Consider the following 20,980-nt stretch of genomic DNA (forward strand, 5'->3'; position numbering starts at 1 on the left):
CTGAGCTAGGGGCTATGACCGTTTGAAAATGACCAGAACTCACTTCTTAACTTAGGAAATTTTCCATTACTTTTCAAAAGTGATTATATTTTGTTTCTTAGCTTATTCATAGCTATTTCATGAGGTGTTACAATATCTCACCCTTAGGAATATTCATCCTTGAATGAGATTTCTTTCACTAAGCTAAGAATAGTAACCTCAAGTTCAACCTCAACAATCAAAATTAAGTAACAATATACTTACTCATAGTTTATAAAGTACTAATTAGAAGAGAATTAGTACCTTGATCTGCATTCTCTCCATTATTCAAAGAGATGGGTATCTCTTCTTCATATTCTCTTCTGCTTCCCAAGTCGCTTCTTCAACAAATTGGTTCCTCCAAAGGACCTTGACTGACACAAATTTCTTTGTTCTCAACTTGTGAACTTGGCGATCTAAAATCTGAACCAGAATCTCTTTATAGAATAAGCAATCCTTAATCCCAACATTTTCAGTTGGTACAATCAATGAAAGATCACCCATGCACTTCTTCAACATGGAGATATGAAATACTGAATGAATCACTGCTAACTCTTGTAGTTGCTCCCACTCATAAGCTACATTGCCAATTCTCTTGGATATTCTATAAGGACCAATATACCGGTGACTAAGTTTCCCCTTATCATTTATGGGTGAAACTTTCAGATATACCCAATCATCCACTTCAAACTCTATCGACCTTTTCCTAACATTTGTGTAGAATTTTGACGACTCTGTGCTATTTTTAATATTTATTGAATCACCTTCACTTTCTCCATGGCTTGGTGAACTAGATTTCGTCCTATCAACCCTTTTTCGCCAACTTCGAAAATTGAGCTATAAATTATGCACCTCTATCACAAATGATCAAAGCTAGGACTCCAAGAAGTCTCACCACCTCCTGAATGTATAACTTTGCATGATCCTTTGCCTAATGAATGGCCTTTACCGGCTAGAAGTGGGCTAATTTTGTCATTCTATCGACAATTACCCAAATTGAATCATGCAACCTGCGACATCATGGCAAGCCCTTGATGAAGTCCATATTAATCATCTCCCACTTTTATTCTGGCAATTCTATATTCTGAGCCTACCCTCCAAGCCTTTTTTGTTCTACTTCACTTACCGGCAATTCAGGCATTTGGCAACAAACTCCACAATGACCTTCTTCATACCTTCCCACCAATATACCTCTCTCAAATTGCAGTACATATATGTGGAACCCGGATGAATGGAATATCTGGAGCTATGATCCTCTTATAGATCCTCTCTTGGAGTCCGTCTACCCTAGGTACACGAAATCTACCTTGATATTCAACATACCATTTCCCCCTTGTTCAAAATCTAATATCCTTTGCTTATGAACATTTGCCTCCAATTCAAGCAAAATGGGGTATTGGTCTTGCTATTCTTTCACCTTTGACACTAGTGATGATTCAACCCATTGGTTATCACTATTCATCCTTTTGTGGAATCTATAAGTATGACTCGTAGGCGTGCAAGTCTTTGTAGCTAAGTCCTTTTTTTCTTCCTCAACATGGGCGGTACTCCCCATGGATAACCTGCTTAAAGAATCAACGACCACATTAGCCTTACCTTGATGGTAAAGAATACTCATGTCATAATCCTTTAGTAATTCTAACCACCTCCACTGTCTGAGATTTAGATCTTTCTGGGTGAACACATATTGTGAACTCTTGTGATCAGTGAATATATCAACATGAACTCCATACAAGTAGTGACGCCATATCTTCAAGGCGAATACTGCAACAACCAACTTCAAGTCATTGGTTGGGTAATTCCTCTAGTGAACCTTCAACTGTCTGGAGACATAAGCTATAACTTTGTCATTCTGCATTAACGCACAACCCAACCCAACTCTAGATGCATCAAAATATACCACAAAACCTTGAGTACCCTCTAGTAAGGTCAAAATTGTGGCAGTAGTCAACCTTTTTTTCAATTCCTGAAAGCTTTTCTCACAAGCTTCAAACCATTGAAATTTAACTGTCTTCTGAATCAACTTGGTCAAAGGAGACAAAATAGATGAAAACCCCTCAACAAACCTTCTATAGTAGACAACCAAACCTAAGAAACTCCTTATATCAGTTGGAGACGCGGGTCTAGGACAACTCTGAACTGCTTCTATATTTTGGGTATCCACTCTTATTCTATAGTCTTAAACTATGTGGCCCGAAAACGCCACAGAATTAAGCTAAAACTCACACTTGGAGAACTTGGCATACAACTCCTTATCTTTCAAAGTCTGAATGACTATCCTGAGGTGACTAGCATGATCTTTTTCATTCTTTAAATAGATTAGTATATCATCAATGAAGACGATAAAAAAAATATCTAAATAACGCTTGAAGACTCTGTTCATAAGATCCATAAACGCCGCTAGTGCATTGGTTAACCCAAAAAACAAGACCAAAAACTTATAATGCTTATATCTGGTTCTAAAAGCTGTCATTGGAATGTCACATTCCCTAACTTTCAGATGATGGTAGCCAAATCTGAGATCAATTTTTGTAAAACAGGTGACACCCTAAAGTTGATTGAAAAGATCATCTATAATTGGGAGAGGATACTTATTATTGATGGTATCCTTATTTAATTAGCGGTAGTCTATACAAATTCTAAGAAAAACATCTTTCTTCCTTACAAACAAGACCGGATAACCCCTTCGTCAGGCACTATGAAATCTTTATCTAGTATATCTTTCAGTTGATCTTTCAACTTTTTTAATTCTGCTGGTGCCATTCTATATGGCGGAATATAGATAAGACGAGTGTCTGGAATGATATCTATGCCGAAATCTATTTCTCTCTCAGGAGGAACTCCAGGTAGATCATTAAGAAAAAATTCCGGAAACTCCTTTACTATATAAACTGACTGAAGGGAAGGTATCCCAACACTTGAGTCATTAACTCAGACTAAGTGATAGATATATCCCTTTGATACTAATTTTCTCACCTTAAGGTATGAAATGAAATGATTCTTAGGCACTGCCGAACTACTACTCCACTTTATGACTGGCTCATTAAGAATCTGAAACTTGACAACTCGATTACGAGGTGTTATTCCAGGTGATTATTTTTAGTTTCTTAAATATTTTGAGTTATGAGGTGTTACATCAGAATTAATAAAATATAAAAAGAAAAAGAAATGAACTATCCAAGTCCACAGAATTTACTGTATGTCCTTAAGAAATTTAATTCCCTTAAGTACCAGAGGTTGCAAATTAATTCCTTTCGAGATAAAACACATTAACCATTTCAGAAGTAGTAGTGCCTTAAACTTCAATAATTTCAACGAACTCAAAATGATAGTAACGAATCACACATATAGAAACCATCGATAGATTTTGTTTTTTTTTGATAAATGTATGCAAAAGAAGGGAGAAATTTTATGCAGAAAAATAAGAGAAAGCCTCTCTATTTATAGCCAACAAAGGTTAATGGTCACAAATTTTTGGAAAAAAGACAATCTTTCAAAAAGTTCACAACCATTTGAAAAATGCACAATCTTTTCAAATAGTCACAACCCTTTAGAAAAGACACAATCTTTCATAAAGGTCACAACTCTAAGGAAAAGTCACAACCGTTGAGGAGAGTCACAACAACCTTTATTTCCTATTCACTTTTAAATCCCCCCCCCCCACATGAATAGGGAATGACTATTGTTAAGACATATGAATGAAATATGTGTGATTTGTATGTAAGTAAGGATTGATTGCATTTGGATAAGTGAATTCCCTTTTAACTTTCCATAGCAAACATATAACAGATATAATCGGTCAATCAATAGATTCGATATCTTTGAACCATTAAGCTTAAGTGTATACCTAGATAAAATAAGTCACACAATTAATCCTTGAACTAATTTTTTTTCTCATTGTTTTGTTCGTTTCATCCATTAATATGTCTTGATTTATAAGTTCTTAGAGAACTGGCCTTACCGGTTTCTCCTTGAAGTGGCTTACACTTCGCACTTACATATGTGATTTCTAAATGTGTTATTCCGTAGATACATTATTTTTCTATATCATATGTGACGAGACTTTCCGTTACACGTCATGCTCCATACCCTAACTATTGCAAATTAACTCTCACAATGTATGCATATTGGAGCAAAGGTTTGGCCAAATATCTTTCAAGAAATTTCAGAGTTATTCAACTTATTCACCGACCTTATCTAGAGTGATAAACTCAAATTTCATAGTAGAGAGAGTAATACATTTCTATTTGGAAAATTTCCAAGAGACTGGTACTCTACAAAGAGTAAATACATATCGACTCGTGAATTTTACTTTATTTGACCTGGTGATTAAATTTGTATCGCTATATTCTTTCAATACCACTGAATATTAGTTAATAATGCAAACAATAGCTTTTGGTATGTTTTAAATACCCCAAAACTATTTTTATTGTCATCTAATGAGTTTGATTGAGATTACTTGTGAACTGACTTAGTTTACTAATAGCACATGTTAATATTGATCGTGTACACTTCATGATATGCATCATACTTCTCAATACTCTAACATAATCCAATTGTGAGTCACTTTTGCCTTCATTCTTTTGAAGTATAAATCTCACATTTATTGGAGTCTTGACAATATTTAAATTCAAATACTTAAACTTTTCAAGTACTTTTCAATCACAACAATAACTTCAATGTCATTCATATCAGAGTTAGTTTCTAGCATATGCTTAGTAGAGTGTCTTTAATGTAAAAACATTCATCACATTCATTAATTTTGAATTCATTTGTCAACATAGTTTGGTCATACTTCGCGTGTTATATTATTTGGGCGCTTGTTTTTAGTCCAAAAAGTGACTTTATAAGTTTACAAACTTTCTTTTATTTACCAGGAACCACAAAACCCTCAGGTTGTTCCATGTAGATTTCTTCATCCTATTCTCCATTTAAAAAAAATATTTTCACATCCACTTTGACTATTTTGAAGGTCATATACCTCAACTAGCGCAATTAACCTCTTAATTGAGGTAATCCTAGTTAGTGGCTATTTATGTGGCTTATTGACATGTTTCAAGTGTTCATGTCACAAACAATCTGATTCAAGCTAGTAAAAACAACCAGAAATACTGAGTTAAAAAGACTTTCTATGAGGTAGCTCTTTCTAACAGATATTTTGGTCTTTACTTTTTATAACTTTGTCCAGTATAAACATTGTTTTAGAGTCAACACCTTGTCAGATGTCCTTTACGGAAGAACTTTCCATAACATTTAATTCGTTGTAGAATTACTCATGATCATAGTCTCATAAGTCCAATAAGAGCAATATGACTCAAATATTTGTTTTACAACACAAATATAACATATCACTTTTCACCAACGTTCTTGTCTATACAAATAAATTTATTTGACATATCTTTTCATGAAAAATTATAATATTTTAAGTGACTTTATACCAAAGAACAAAATTCTTTTGAACGAGTCATAGAATTTTGTGATATTATACTAGTCACTCATATACTAGTAAAAAGAGACTCAATAACCACAATATCAAATATACTCTAAGAATTTTGTGGGTCTTACATAACACAAGAATGTTAATAAGTTTCATATATTAAACTTTCAAATTTAAATTAGATAGTTAGTCTAATTTTGTCTTTATCAAAAGTAAAGAATCTTAACATTATAAATATGTTCTCAAAAATATTTTTCAAGTATTTAAAATATTTTTCACATTTTTTTCATGCTTTCAAATTGCATAGAAACAATACATATTAGCAATACGAATCGTTCTTTTGGAGATTTAATCCATAGAAACACCTATTGTATGCACAAAATACTAATTTTATGTTACTAGTGTTTGTTTTCCCTTTTTGTCATAACTAGACAAATCACTTAGTATTTAGAATACTAACAGTAAAGATTCAATCTCTATCCAAATTGTTTCTAGTTAAACGATGAAGTTTTTATATTCTTCTAATCGTTAACCGAATGAACCTTCAATTTGATGAAAATTTTATATTCTTCGAATTAGTTTCACCTTTAAACAGAGTGGTAAACAAAAAAAAAATTTAATCTCTAGAAACCTCAAATACAAGGGCACAAGTACCCCCTCAACCTATGCCCGAAATCCCAAAGACACACTTATACTATACTAAGGTCCTATTACCCCCCTGAACTTATTTTATTAGTAATTTTCTACCCCTTTTTAGCCTACGTGGCACTAGTTTGAAAAAAAAAGTCAACCATTATTGGGCCCACAAGATAGTGCCACGTAGGCTAAAAAGGGATAAAAAATTATTAATAAAATAAGTTCAGGGGGGTAATAGGACCTTAGTATAGTATAAGTGTGTTTAGGAGATTTCGGACATAGGTTGAGGGGGTACTTGGGCATTATCCCCAAATACAACATTGTTTCTAGCTAAAGGTGAAGATTTTATCTTGTTCAGATCATTTAATCTAAATATTTCTGACGAAAATTTTGTACTTTTCAAGTTAGAATATTTATTCATACAAAGTATTTAAGTAATTGGTGAATTTTATATATTCTTCAACCAATGCACAATGTGATTTGTTCGTGAGATTCTTATATTCTTCATTCGAAGAAGTAAAATAATTAGAAAATTTTGGTCTTTGAAAGTTAAACACAATCAAATTTTATATGGAGTAGAAAACTACAAAAATAAAATTCTCTTTTAAACAGAATATATATAAGTAATAGTAAACATATATTCTGAGATCATCATATAATGACCATCTATCCTAACATCTACGAAATAAATCTCATAACTTATACATGATAGGAAAATAACATAATAAAGGGAAATAAAGATAGAACCTGATCTTTACTCTCATTGAATCATAATCTATGTGTTAGCAATGATTTCATGCAAGTCACTTTCCTTGCTATTTTTTTCTACTTTTCTCAGTTTCCATCATATTCCTATTTTTCTCAAGAGGACATTTAATTTCTTCAAGAAACTAAACTCATATTCAAATATTGTTAGGAGATAATATTTGTTCATTTACTTCTTCTCATAGTTATATAAAAGTAAGAATATATAATTTTTTTTAAAGTGCATAATATAACCTTTATGCATAGAATAACTTTTCTTATTGAAAAGAAAAGTGAAGGGGTGATTTGCTTCAATGCACTAGGAAACAAAATAAACATAATCTTACCCATCTTAGGAAAACATACTATATAAAATATACTCAAATATATTAAAGTAGTATTGATTCATCCCAAATCCCTTTTATCATATGATATAATAATTCTCTTTTTCTTCTTTCCCCTTTTCACCAAAAAGAACATAGAAAGTAGAAGTAATTTCCTTACCACAGAAAATACCATCAATATTTAAATTTCTTAAGTTTGTTGTCTCTTGTATTCAGATTAGCAACAAGAAGTTATAAAAGATGAAAGAAAAAGAAAAGGACAATCTGAGTCTACAGATTCACTTTGTGTCGTTAAGAAATTTAGTCACCTCAAGTACCCGAGGTAACAGATTAATTACTCCCAAGATAAAATGGATTAATCATTAAAGAAGTAGTGGTATCTCAAACTTCGATAATTTCAACGAACTCAAATGATAGCAACAAATCACATATACAAACACGATCGATAGAATTTGTTTTTAAGAAATGTATGCAAAAGAAAGGAGGAATTTTATGTAGAAAAATGAGAGAAATCCTCTCTATTTATAGCCAACAAAGGTTAAAGGTCACAACTTTTTTGAAAAAAAAAAACAATCTTTCAGAAAGGCCACAACCCTTTGGAAAAGGCACAACCTTTTCAAACGGTCACAACTCTATAGAAAAGACACAATCTTTCATAAAGGCCACAACTCTTAGGAAAAGTCAAAACCCCTAATTTCTTGTTCACACCTTTAAAATCCAACACCTAGAAAAATATTGCTAGTGCTCCAGTTAGCTACCTTGTTAGTGTTGATGCATAATACATGTACAAAATCGTCAAACAAATCACTATATGATAATTCATATTGATAATGTTCAAAGAAACTTGTATGTTATTCTTATGTCTTTCATATATAAACTCAAAGACTTAATTTAATAGATATTTTTTTTAAAAACAGTGTACCAATAGTTCAACTTATACGTGCAAGGCACGTGAGTAGAAACTATTTAATTAAAAACACAACGAGATTGTAGTGTTCAAATATACTCCAACTTTTTTTGTTCTCTCTTTTGGACACAAGGTCATGTAATCAATAAACTTTATAAGATATTATTTTACGTCATCAAAAATAAATTTCTGAAAAATCAAATAATCTATATAAGTTATGATCTTCATCTCAACTTCATTGCAAATTCTAGTGATTCCTAGGTCCCATCATTGTCATTGAAATCAACACTAAAATATAGACAAATAAATACAAATGTTAGACGCTGCACACAATGTTTACAGGCAAAATTGTTAGTATAATTTTCTTAGAGAATTCCTTACTTTAAAGGTGAAGTTAAAATTTATAAAAAAGGTTCATACTGATTGATATAGAGTTTCCTTCAAGGAAAAATTTCTAAAATGACCTTAATTAAAAATTATTTGATTAAACATGTAAACATTTATATAATACGTCATGACCTGGTTTTTTTCACATCTTGAATGGTAAGATTCTCAGTAATGCTCGTAACTTTTTCCAAAGTCCATCCAGACTTGTGCCCTTGAAAAATTTGTGTGCCGCTTTTATTGGTCTCTTTATTTTTCTGCACAAAATAAAATAATTGTGCAATCAATAAATTATACATGATTTGATATATGTTAAGTGTGTATGCATTTTTCTGATTGTTGCATTGTATTGTAGGTTAACAAAAATTGTGTTATAGGGGGTGAGTAAGTACTTTTCAAAAAGATTATTTATATAAAATAAAAAAACATATAAAAATGATCACTAGAATATTGTCACATGTGATGAGTTCAATAATAGGTCTAATATATCATACAATTTTGTTACTACAAGTGCTATCAATAATAATATAAAAAGGTTGTATGGTGAAAGTAAACATAAAAAAGCTTATAATCCTATTTTCTCAAACAAAATCTATTGTGAACTTAAGTTTCATGGCATAGTAAGAGTTAGTTGGATACTGTAGCGTGTTGTCACTATTACCTATTCAATCATGATAAAAGAGAAAACTTTCACTCATTTTTTTAGCCTTCCCTCCTTTTATATATGTTTTGGCTATGGAATACCTTCCATAAATCTTGAAGGCCTTACATAAAATGATACCAAATACAAAAGGGAATAATCCATCCGGGTTATGCTGCGATTTACTACGATTTCGTAGATGTGATGTTAGATTTGTTAAATGTCTTTATGAACATGGTTTAGATGTTCTTATCTCAAGCTTCAAAGTAGGTGATTAATATTGATAAATTAGCATATGTCTTAGAGGGTTTAAGATGAATGTCCAAGACAATTTAATTCAAGAGCTAAATTTTGTGACGGGAGAGCTTCCTCATTTTTCAAGTATCTTAGAGTACCTTTAAGTACTAAATTAAATGTCCATAGTCCAATATAGGCCTTTCATTTATAAAGTGTGTTGAGAAGAATTTTATGTTGGACCAGTATATTTCTATTTTATAGAACTCAATTAGGCAAACGTATCTTATTTGTCATACAAATATTCTAGTCACAAGTCTTCACACTACCTAAGTAGAGCATACATGACATTGTATATAGTTGTAAAAGGTTTTTATTAACTGAATATGCTGATGCCCCTAAAAAAGTATTGATTGCTTGGAAAACGTTATGATGCCCCAAATCCAGTGGAGGTGTGAACTTTATAGAGGTATACAACTTATACTTTAAAACCTACTATAAAACTTATATAAGAAAAATGACCAATCGTGGATGGTATGGGTACATAATTATTACGGAGAATCATCTCAACCTATACTATCCAGGCTTGGCGATTACATGACCTTAATGTATATCCTTAATTATGATAGATAATGTATTGATAGTGTTTATGGTGTTTGGGCAAGGCTTGGGCCCAACAGTCAAGTTCTGCTAGTTTTTTGTCTTTAAAGTTCTTTAAAGACTAAATTTTATATATGAAAAATTACTTATATGAATGAAATATTGATACCAAATCATGACAATGAAAAGTGAAAATTCATATCTTCATTCATGGTTTGACTACTAATATATATATATATATATATATACAGATATATATAAGAATCAAAAGATCTCAATTGGTAAGTAAAAGAGAAAGTGATATATCATGTTCTTTAATTGATCATTTTGACGATAAACTTCGAATAAAATAGGAGAAAGTCATTAAGATCTATCTATCTATCTATCTATCTATCTCTCTCTCTCTCTCTCTCTCTCTCTCTCTCTATATATATATATATATATATATATATATATATATATATATATATATATAAGAAAGAATTTACCTTGTTCCAGATTGATCTTTCACGCAATTCTATCTTCAATTTATTTTCAATGGCAATGCACCCATAAACAAGATTTTCATACCTAATCGTAGCCTCTAAAATTAGGGTTTCAGCCATTTTTGCTTTTTTTTTTTATTGTCAGCAATAAAATTAAGCATATGTATGATAGTGCTTACTTTGTAAAGTCAAATAACTTTGTCATAATCTTCAACTTTATTGGTAGGAAAAAATGGATCTAACTGACAATTCTCCTCACATTGTTTTCTTTGGTACTTACATGTTGCACATTTAATTCTTGCACCAGCATCATTCATCTTTGTTGTAACATCTCGTAAATCTAAATAACTAAGAATGAGTTAAGAAATTAGAGAAATCACTTTCGGAAAGAAAGGAAAATGAAAAAAATCCTAAGTTTAAGAAGTGAGTCTTGGTCATATTCAATGCCCTTGGAGATGTCTTTTCAACGCCATCGAGTTTGCGCATTTTTTCTATCGTATGAGGGAGATATGCATATAGGAAGTTGGGTTGTTGAAGTGAGGAATGTCCAAGTCCGAATTTAACTAAGGGCAAACTAGTCTTTTCACCAAATTATTTCCTAATTCATTTTAAGGGTATAATTGGGGTAAAAATAAGCCTTAAGTCAATTTTTGAAAATCAATTCACGATTAGGGATTGAGAGAAAAGAGAAGAGAAGAAGGAGAAGGGAGGAAGATCAAGGTTTCGTCAAGAACGCCAAGAAATTGTAAGTGATCCGTATTAAGGTATGTAAGATATTTTCTATTGGGTTAGTTCACCCACACACCAATTTATTTCAATTTAGCAAATCTATGATTTGATTTCATGTTAGAAGTTTAAGTTCTTGAAAAAAAGTGTTGAATTCTTGTTGATTGAATTGTTGGCTGCCTATTATTGGTTGATTCTGATTTTTCCAGGTTGTTTTTTAGTTGAATTTGGTGGATATTGAGGCTACCAATAGTCCTAAGTGTTTAGTGAAAGAACTAGGGACGTTTGGAGGGTTTAGAGGTTGAAAAACGAGTTGAAAAGTCTATCAGACGCACCTGGGCAAGCAAGGCATGTCGCACTTGCAGTGCGCCAAAAAGTGGCCTCAGTCACTAGGTCCTAGCTCGGTGTCCCCAAGTGCGCGAGGAATCGGCCTCAATTAATTGAGGCTGGCGCGGCGCCCCCTGAATGCGCCTGGATCGACATTTTCCCCCAATTTTTGTATTTTATCCCTTTTAAGTCCTTTTATGGTATATTAACACCTCCCAATGATTCTATTTACTTCAAATGATTTCTAAACACCTAGAAATTACTAAAGAAAATAAATCATAACCTTGAATCCATAATCCAATTCAAGGAAAGCTAACATCAAAGTCTAGGAGTAAATAGTCAAGTCTAAAGTTAAAGAAGTAAGTTAAAGCAAAGTTCTTAAATGTTTTCAAGAATCTTTATTAAACACTTTAACTTAGTTTTAAGTCTCAAGTTTCAAGTTAAAGTGAAGAGAAAAAGTTGAAGTCTTTTCTTTAATGAAATATAAGGGAACTAAGTGTTCTTTAAGAGTTAATTAAGACTCAAGTTTTCAAGATTAACAGAGAGTAAAAAGTTGAGTTCATTTCTTAAAAGTTATAAGGGAACTAAGTATTCCCTAAAAGCCTATAATGTTTTAACATTTAACTTAAAGAGGAGATTTCCAAAAGCGTTTCGAATAATAAAAATGATAAATTGATCCCAAGAAATCTTTTTAAAGCTAAAGTAGTGAGAAAATTATCTCAACCCAAAGGAAGAAAGTTATTTTAAAAGCATGAGCTAAAGTATATTTTTGGAGAAGTCTTGAGCAGCAATATGGGGATGAGAGTTCTTATTAACTCAAGTCTCCATGTATACCATGTTGCCACAATGGGTATTACGGGTCATAATTTTTAGATGATCACGTAAGTTAAGTTAGTGGATCCATTATGTTGAGGAGTTTTGTGCGACAACAAAGTATAGGACGATTTTGGCAGCGTGGGCGAGACGTTGTATCACCATTTAGGCTCATAGTGGTGGTTGTCGGTTAGGGAATCTGCCACTGAAACTATATTACATTTATATATAAGTAAAGTTGAGTTTGTTATTGCATTTTCTTTAACGAACTGGGTTGTTTACACTTTTTTAAAGCTCTCTCTCTCCCTCTCTCTCTCTCTCTCTCTCTCTCTATATATATATATATATATAGACACACACACACACATTGCATATGTCTTTATTTTGTTTATTAAGTTTAGTACTTAATGAGTTGAGCAGAGCCAAGGTAAGTGTTTCTTCTTATTCTTTTCGAGCTTAAGTTGTTATTTACCATTCCAACTCGCATTAATGTACTGATTCCAGTTGGCATACATCATCTTATGATGCAGACGCAGGTAACAAGGATCAGCATCCAGCTACTCGTTGATCCAGTTTGTGCACTAAAAGTCAGTGGTGAGCCTCTTTGCATTCCGGAGGATTCTTTTATTTATTTCCCTTCTTTTTCATTTATAGAATATTATTGGGTTTGTCCCAACATTCATATTAGTATTATAGAGACTTTATAGACAAATGATCAGTCATATTGTTCAGTCTGAGTTTCTGTTTATCTCACATTTCATATGTTCAAATTTTGAGACTTCAGTGCCATTTTGGCCAAGACAATTATGTAAGTTTATTTATGAGAATGTTTCTGTCATTATGATTAAGTTAAGTATTTCGCTGAGTTAAGTAAGCCAGACCAAGGGTTCGTTCAAGACCAACAATGGTCATTGGGTGTCGGCCACGTCCAGGGTGTACGCTCGGGGCGTGAAATTTGTCATAATAGTTATAAATTAGTCCTAAATAATTACTTAATAGAGAAGTATATTCCTTATACTTGCCTCTTTTACCATGAAATTGTAGAAGAATAGAGTTGACTAAGAGAATCTTATTTGACATTTAGAGTCGATTTGGAATGACTTAAAAAAAGTAGCTTTTAAGTGAAAATAAAATCAAACTAAAATGACTTTTAAGTTAAAAAATAAAAATAAGGGGGGTGGGACCTACTTTTGATTTTTGACATATTTTAAGTGATTTTAAACTTATTTCATGTCAATTTTTATTTTTGCAAACACTTTCCAACTTATTTTAAGTCATTTTTTAGATATTTTAAATTTTTTTATGTTTGTCAAACACTTCAGAAGTAAAAAGCTTACCCGGAAATAGGTTTGACCAATGTTTAAGTCATTTCAAACACCCTATTAATTAGATATTTAATAGATGTTAATATTTTTCCTTTAAAGGTTAGTGATATGTGTTAGGTCTATTTAACATATTTAATTAATTTATTTTGGAGTTATAAGAATGATCATTGGTAGGCATTTGTGTTTTAAACTACCAATGTAATCATGCTATTCATCTTTGACTTGGTAGCCATGTAATGCCATTACTTTTGACTTTATTGGTTGAATTCATTGTAGAGATAAAAACATTTCAATAAACATTGGAATGAATAACTTCTACATCATCCATTAGCATTGGTTGTCCATCACTTTATTTCAATCTTAATTCCCCCATTACTCTTCATAACCTATGTAACCTATGTAACACATATTGTAACCTATGTAACCTATGTAACTTCTATTGTAACCTATGTAACTCCCAAGGCCATTACTTACTACCTCCATTATCTTCCTATTCATTGCTAGGAAGAATTCTTGTAGTATAAATAGTGGTGGTCTTCATTTGGTTTGGACACACAATACATAAGACAAAACAAAGAGTGAAAGAGTTAGTCTAAAAGAGAGTTCGTATTAGTTGAAGGGAGGTATTATTTTTTATGGAGATTTGGACTCAACTCTTGTCCAGAGTTGTTGAGTTATACTTTGTGAAGCCTGTTGTATCCTGGAGGGGACAAGTCAAAGAGGACTACTGCTGGACCGGTGAAAACATTTGCTGCAGTGGGCTTGAATCTCCTTAAAGAGAGCGAGATATCCGCGCTAGCCTGAAGAGATTAGTTTCTTCATTTTATTTTCAGTTGTTATCTTGCAATTTTATTATCTTGTAAGTTTTTTCACTAACAAATTTAACGAGATTCAAAGATGGCTACAATTGAAAAAACTGTGGATGTCAAGATGGGAGATCTTAACAAGCCATTTCGGTTCAATGGTAACCATTTCAAGAGATTGAAGGCTAAAATACTTTTCTACTTAAGTCTTCTCAATGTTTCTTATGTATTAACCGAGAAGAATCCAAATAAAGAAGACACCACTACTATGAATGATGATGAAACTATTTCTCATCTAGAGAAAGTGGAAAAGTACGATGGTGATTCCTATAAGTGTCGGTATTATCTTCTTAATTGTCTATCTGATAATATTTATGATTATTATAATAGAACTTACTCTAGTGCAAAGAAAATTTGGAAGGCATGGCAGAGTAAGTATGCTACCGAAGAGGCTGGATGAAAAAATATGCAACTAGTAGATTTTTTCATTTCCAAATGGTGGACAACAAATCAGTGGTAGATCAAGCTCAAGACTTCATCATGATTGTTGGAGAGCTTAGGTCTGAAGAGGTTAAAATTGGAAATAACCTTATTGTTTGTGGCGTAGAGGATAAACTTCCACCTTCTTGGAAGGAATTTCAAAAAACTATGAGCCACAAACAAAAGGAAACCTCTCTTGAAACCTTGATAATGAAAATACGCATGGAAGAAGAAGCAAGGGGCCAAGATGCACTTTTACAAACAAAAGAGAACAACATCACATCGAAGGTAAATTTAATTACTTCGAATAATGCTACTCCAGGAACTCACAAAAATACTTATTTAAAGCCTAAGAAGAAAAAATTCAAGAAAAATAATGGTAGACCTCCCAAAAAAAAATAATGGTGTAAATCACCAAGCACAAAATCAACAAGTTCAAGAAAAGGGACCGTGCTTTGTTTGTGGCAAGAATGGGCATATTGCTCGATTTTGCAGATTCCGGAAACGTGGTCCTAACCCTTAAGCAAACGTTATCGAAGAACCTTTTGTGGCGGTGATTATCGACATAAACATGGTTGAGAATGTTGATGGATGGTGGGCTGATTCTGGTGCAAATCGTCATGTCTGTTATGACAAAGACTGCTTTAAAAAATATACTCATTTTGAGGAGCCCAAAACCATCATGTTTGGTGATGCTCACACTACTCAAGTTCTTGGAAAGGGAGATGTTGGATTGTGTTTTACTTCTGGAAAGATATTAACATTGAAAGATGTACTTTATACTCCTTCTATGAGAAAAATTTTGATGTCTAGTTTTCTTCTTAATAAAGCAGACTTTAAACAGATTATTGAATCTAATCAATATGTAATAGTGAAGAAAGGTATTTTTGTGTCATATTAATGATCTTTATGTTGTAATCATGAGTAGTTTAGGATTAATCCGAATGGTTAAAAAGAATTTTGAAAAGTGTGAGGCTTGTAGTAACGCCAAGATCACTAAAAGGCCTCATTTTCAAGTTGAAAGAAAAACTGATTTGTTAGAATCAGTTCAAACTGATATTTGTAAACTTGGTAGAATTCTAACTCGTGGAGTAATAGATATTTTATCACTTTCATTGATGATTTTTCTAATTTTACATATGTTTACTTGATGAAAAATAAAGCTGATGCTGTTGAAAATTTCAAAACTTATCTCAATGAGGTTGAAAATCAGTTTGGAAGAAAAATAAAAAGAATTAAAAGTGATAGAGGCCGTGAATATGAATCAAATGAGTTTAATTCTTTTGTTAGATCATTGAGAATAATTCATGAAACTACTCCTCCTTACTCTCCTTCGTCTAATGGAGTAGAAGAAAGGAAAAATAGAACCTTGGTTGAATTGACTAATGTCATGCTTATTGAGTCACATGCATCATTAAATTTTTGGGGTGAAGCTATCTTAACTGCTTGTTATGTGTTGAATTGTGTGCCTCATAAAAAGTCTAAATTGACACCTTTTGAATTGTGAAAAGGTTACAAGCCAAGTTTGGGATATCTAAGAGTTCGGGGTGTTCTAGACTTTGTGAGGCTAATGGATCCCAAGATTACAAAGTTGGGTAAGAAAGTTACTACTTGTGCTTTTCTTGGTTATGCTTTAAATAGTACAACCTATAGATTTTTTAATCTTGAAGATACTATTGTAATAGAATCTGGTGATGCGATTTTTCTTGAAAATAAATTTTCTTTTGATACTAAAAATAGTGGGGGTCAAAGGATTGAACAAAATATTTTGTCACTACCTAGTTCTTCTACTTCAACTTTCAAAAATAAAGAAGTTGTTGATTTTGAGTTAAGAAAAAGTAAAAGAGCTAGAGTAGAAAAAGATTTTGGTCCTGATTTTTATGTGTTTAATGTTAAAAATGAACCTCTAACTTTGAAAAAAACATTATCTTCACATGATTCTATTTTTTTGAAAGAGGCTGTAAATGATGAAATGGAAACTCTAATTTCTAATAAAACTTGGAAGTTAGTTGATTTACCACCGGGTTGTAAAACAATTAGTTGTAAATGGGTCTTACAGAAAAAGTTGAAACCGGATGGATCTATTGATAAATACAAAGTTAGGCTAGTTGCAAAAGGTTTTAAACAACTAGAAGGCATAAAATTTTTTGATACTTTTTCTCCGGTAACAAGAATTACATCCATTAGACTTTTAGTTGCTATGGCTGCAATTTTTGATTTGCAAATTCATCAAATGGATGTAAAAACTGCTTTTCTAAATGGAGACCTAAATGAAGAAATATATATGGACCAGCCCGAGTGTTTTGTTGAAGCAGGCCAAGAAAGCAAAGTATGTAAACTTACTAAATCCCTATATGGCTTGAAATAGGCACCAAATCAATGGCATGAAAAGTTTGATTCCTGCATAATTGAAAATGGTTTTAAAACAAATGTGTGTGATAAGTGCATATATCATAAGTCTTGTAATAATTCACATGTGATCATTTGCCTATATGTTGATGATTTGTTGATCTTTGGCTCTAACATGAATGTTATTGATGAAGCTAAAAATGTTCTTAGAAGCCAATTTGATATGAAAGATCTTGGTGAGGCAAATTTTATTCTTGGAATAAAAATAACAAGAACATGTGAGGTGATTTTCCTTGACCAGTCACATTATGTTGAGAAAAATTTGAAAAAATATAACTTTCATGATTGCAAGCATGTTGCTACTCCTTTTGATTCAAGTGTTCACTTATTTCCTGTTGAAAGTGAAAATGATATAATAAAGCAAAAGGAATATTCTAGTATAATCGGAAGTTTAAGATATGTGATTGATTGTACTAGGCCTGATATTGCCTATGCAGTAGGAGTACTTGGTAGGTTTACAAGAAAGCCAGGTAATCAACATTGGCATGCTATAACAAGAGTTATCAGATATTTAATTGGAACGAAAAATTGTGGTTTGTTCTATAAAAAATATCCTGCTGTACTTGAAGGCTTTTGTGATACGGATTGGAACACTTTGTCAGGTGATTCATGTTCTACAACTGGTTATGTCTTTAGTTTAGGAGGTGGTGCTGTTTGTTGGAGATCAAAAAAGCAAACTATAATTGCTAAATCTACCATGGAGGTTGAACTAATTACTTTAGCTTCAGCTAGTGAGGAAGCGAATTGATTAAAAGATTTATTATTTCAAATTCCTTATTTTGAAAAAATAATTCCTCCTATTTTAATGCATTGTGATAGCACCACTGCAATTGGTAGAGTTCAAAACCGTTATTACATCGGTAAATCCAGACCTATAAGGAGGAAACACAGTAATGTAAGATCGTATTTGACAAATGGTACCATTAATGTTGACTATGTCAAATCTTGTGATAATCTTGCAGATCCTCTTACGAAGTCCTTAACAAGAGAAAAGGTCTGGAGAACATCGAGGGGGATGGGATTGAAGCCTACAAATCCTTGAGTCATATATGAGGAAACCCAACCTGGGGACTAGAGATCCTATAACCAAGTTCAAGGGGAAAAACTAATCATATGATGACTTGTTGTGAAAAATGCACTATTTTTTCCCCTCCCTATGATGTGAGTGCATTGTTTCCTGTAGTTTGTGAAGGTTGAGTTGATAAAACTCTTAATGAATATCTGTAGCCTGTATGGGTGAACTGTTAATCTTATAGGAGCACTCTCGACAGATTTCACCTATGTGATGTGTGGAAGTAGGCAACTTCCTATGAGAATGGGGCTTATTCTCAAATGCACTCATGAAACCGGAATAACACATGGCCATAACGTGCTGACTGTTAAAGCTCATGTCAACACGTTGATTATTATGTGTGAGCAGTGATATTTTATTTCCCTTAAGCAGTCATAGTTCAAGTCTGAGATCACTACGACTCTGGAGTAAAAGTTACTATTTCACTAAGTGGAGGTTCAATGCAGAGCACACTTTCATTATGCATAATAGTCTTCCTTCAACTGATATACTCTCTTATCTAAATATTAAAAAGGTTAGTGATATGTGTTAGGTGATTAGCATTTTAATATTAATATTTAACATATTAAATTGCTTTATTTTGGAGTTATAAGAATGGCCATTGGTAGGCATTTGTGTTTTAAACTACCAATTTAATCATGCTATTCATTTTTGACTTGGTAGCCATGTAATGCCCTTACTTTTGGCTTTATTATTTGAATTCATTGTAGAGATAAAAACATTTCAATAAACATTGGAATGAATAACTTCTACAACATCTATTAGCATTGGTTGTCCATCATTTTATTTCATTCTTAATTCCTCCATTACTCTTTGTAACCTATGTAACCTATGTAACTCCTATTGTAACCTATGTAACCTATGTAACTCCTATTGTAACCTATGAAGCTCTTAAGGCCATTATCTTCACTACTTACTACCTCCATTATCTTCCTATTCAATGCTAGGAAGACTTCTTGTAGTATAAATAGTGGTGGTCTTCATTTGGTTTGGACACACAATTCATAAGAGAAAACAAAGAGTAAAAGAGTTAGTCTAAAAGAGAGTTCTTATTAGTTGAAGGGAGGTATTCTTTTTTATGGAGCTTTGGACTCAACTCTTGTCCAGAGTTGTTGAGTTATACTTTGTGAAGCCTGTTGTATCCTGGATGGGAAAAGTCAAAGAGGACTACTGCTGGACCGGTGAAAACATTTGTTGCAGTAGGCTTGAATCTCCTTAAAGAGATATCCGCGCCTCAGCCTGAAGAGATTACTTTCTTCATTTTATTTTCAATTGTAATCTTGCAATTTTATTATCTTGTAAGTTTTTTCACTAACAATATGTTTTAGCTTTTTTATAGGAAATAATTCTTGCTAGTAAATATCTTCACATTTGATTGACTAGCTTAGCGTATGTGTGTCACACATTAATTGTATGTCGACCAATAAAAATAATTATGTATACAAAATTGACTTCAGTATAAATGAAATACTTATTTAAATAAAAAATATTATTACGCTGACACAATAGATGAATATAAAGTTATTAAATATCTTCTAAACTTGTCAAACAAATATTGTAGCTGAATTACTTATATAGTTTTATAACAAAAATAATTAATTATGTAGTATTTGATCCAAATATCCAATTGAATTTTGAAAATGCATACATTTTTGTTAAACTTGTGCTCCTGCCAAAGAATATATTAAATGAAATATTTATTAAATAATATACGTTAGCTATAAAACAGAAAAATATAAATAATTTTTAATTTCCTGAAAATAATAAAAATTTACGATATTCTATGAGCCCAAAAATGAAAAATAAATTACATTACAAAAGTTTTTAATATTCAAATGTCATAGAAAAATAACATACATCACAAAAGTATCCAATATTAATATTATAAGTATACTTACTGTTTTGTAGAAAGACTGAAAATTCACTAAAAAAAATACATAAAAATGATACGCACAACAAATATAATTTAAAAAAATTAATTTCGAAGGAACCCAAACTACAATTAATATAAGAGAAATTACAAAAATAAACACTTTTTTTTTTCACTTATTTCCATTACCCCTTATTTCTTGTTAAAAATATCCAAAATCCCATATTTCTTTAATGTATCCAATCTGCATATTAATGTAGGCGAGCTAGTATTTAATCTATATGAGCTAGTTATTGATGTATCCGAGCTAAATATTAATATATATGAGACAATATTTAATGTATCTGAACTACGTATTATGTATTTGGGCTAGTTTTTGATGTATCGGAGCTACATATTGATATATCTGAGACAAGATTTAAGGTATATGAGCTTCAATTGTTGTATCAAGATTTTTTAATTTTTAAGGGATGAATGTAATTAGAAACTTATTAGGGATAGACTGTAATTCATTTTAAAAGTATGGTATTTATATAATTTACTGAATATATTTGTATAGGTTGGTTTTGAAGACTGAAATAGTAAAAAATAATTGAAATTAGTTTTATCTAATTTGAAATATTTTTTTAAAATCTTAATATGGGGAAAAATGTTTAAATAGGCAACCTTTTATCCTAAAAATTAAAACTTCATACCTAGTTCAAATAAAGAATACAAACAATAACA

General features: G+C 31.8%; 2 protein-coding genes across 2 annotated transcripts; one reads left to right on the top strand and one right to left on the bottom strand.

Moving 5' to 3' along the window:
- Positions 1-306: 306 nt before the first annotated feature.
- LOC138338380 (uncharacterized) lies at positions 307-10,549 on the bottom strand. Its single transcript, XM_069289335.1, has 4 exons — positions 10,433-10,549; positions 2,688-2,913; positions 1,581-1,782; positions 307-829 (listed from the first exon to the last, which is right to left on the bottom strand). Exons 1-4 carry the CDS (start codon positions 10,547-10,549, stop codon positions 307-309), a joined length of 1,068 nt encoding a protein of 355 aa, XP_069145436.1.
- A 6,587-nt stretch (positions 10,550-17,136) lies between these two features.
- Positions 17,137-18,060, top strand: LOC138338381 (secreted RxLR effector protein 161-like). The gene is made up of 3 exons (XM_069289336.1): positions 17,137-17,232; positions 17,605-17,782; positions 17,882-18,060. The coding sequence occupies exons 1-3, from the start codon at positions 17,137-17,139 to the stop codon at positions 18,058-18,060; spliced, it is 453 nt and encodes a 150-aa protein (XP_069145437.1).
- Positions 18,061-20,980: the final 2,920 nt, after the last annotated feature.

The sequence above is a fragment of the Solanum lycopersicum genome, chromosome 9 (genome assembly GCF_036512215.1).
Source record: "Solanum lycopersicum chromosome 9, SLM_r2.1".
In the NCBI taxonomy this organism is placed as follows: Eukaryota; Viridiplantae; Streptophyta; class Magnoliopsida; order Solanales; family Solanaceae; genus Solanum; species Solanum lycopersicum.

Excerpts from the sequence above, each read along its gene's own strand:
- LOC138338380 (XM_069289335.1), bottom strand. The coding sequence starts at position 10,549 with ATGGCTGAAACCCTAATTTTAGAGGCTACGATTAGGTATGAAAATCTT. Across the intron at positions 2,914-10,432 it reads AAAGATCAATCTGGAACAAG|TCAGTTTATATAGTAAAGGA; the intron begins GTAAATTCTTTC and ends CCTTCCCTTCAG. Across the intron at positions 1,783-2,687 it reads CGAAGGGGTTATCCGGTCTT|TATTCGCCTTGAAGATATGG; the intron begins GTTTGTAAGGAA and ends TGGTTGTTGCAG.
- LOC138338381 (XM_069289336.1), top strand. The coding sequence starts at position 17,137 with ATGGATGTAAAAACTGCTTTTCTAAATGGAGACCTAAATGAAGAAATA. Across the intron at positions 17,233-17,604 it reads AAGCAGGCCAAGAAAGCAAA|CATGTTGCTACTCCTTTTGA; the intron begins GTATGTAAACTT and ends CATGATTGCAAG. Across the intron at positions 17,783-17,881 it reads TAGGTTTACAAGAAAGCCAG|GCTTTTGTGATACGGATTGG; the intron begins GTAATCAACATT and ends CTGTACTTGAAG.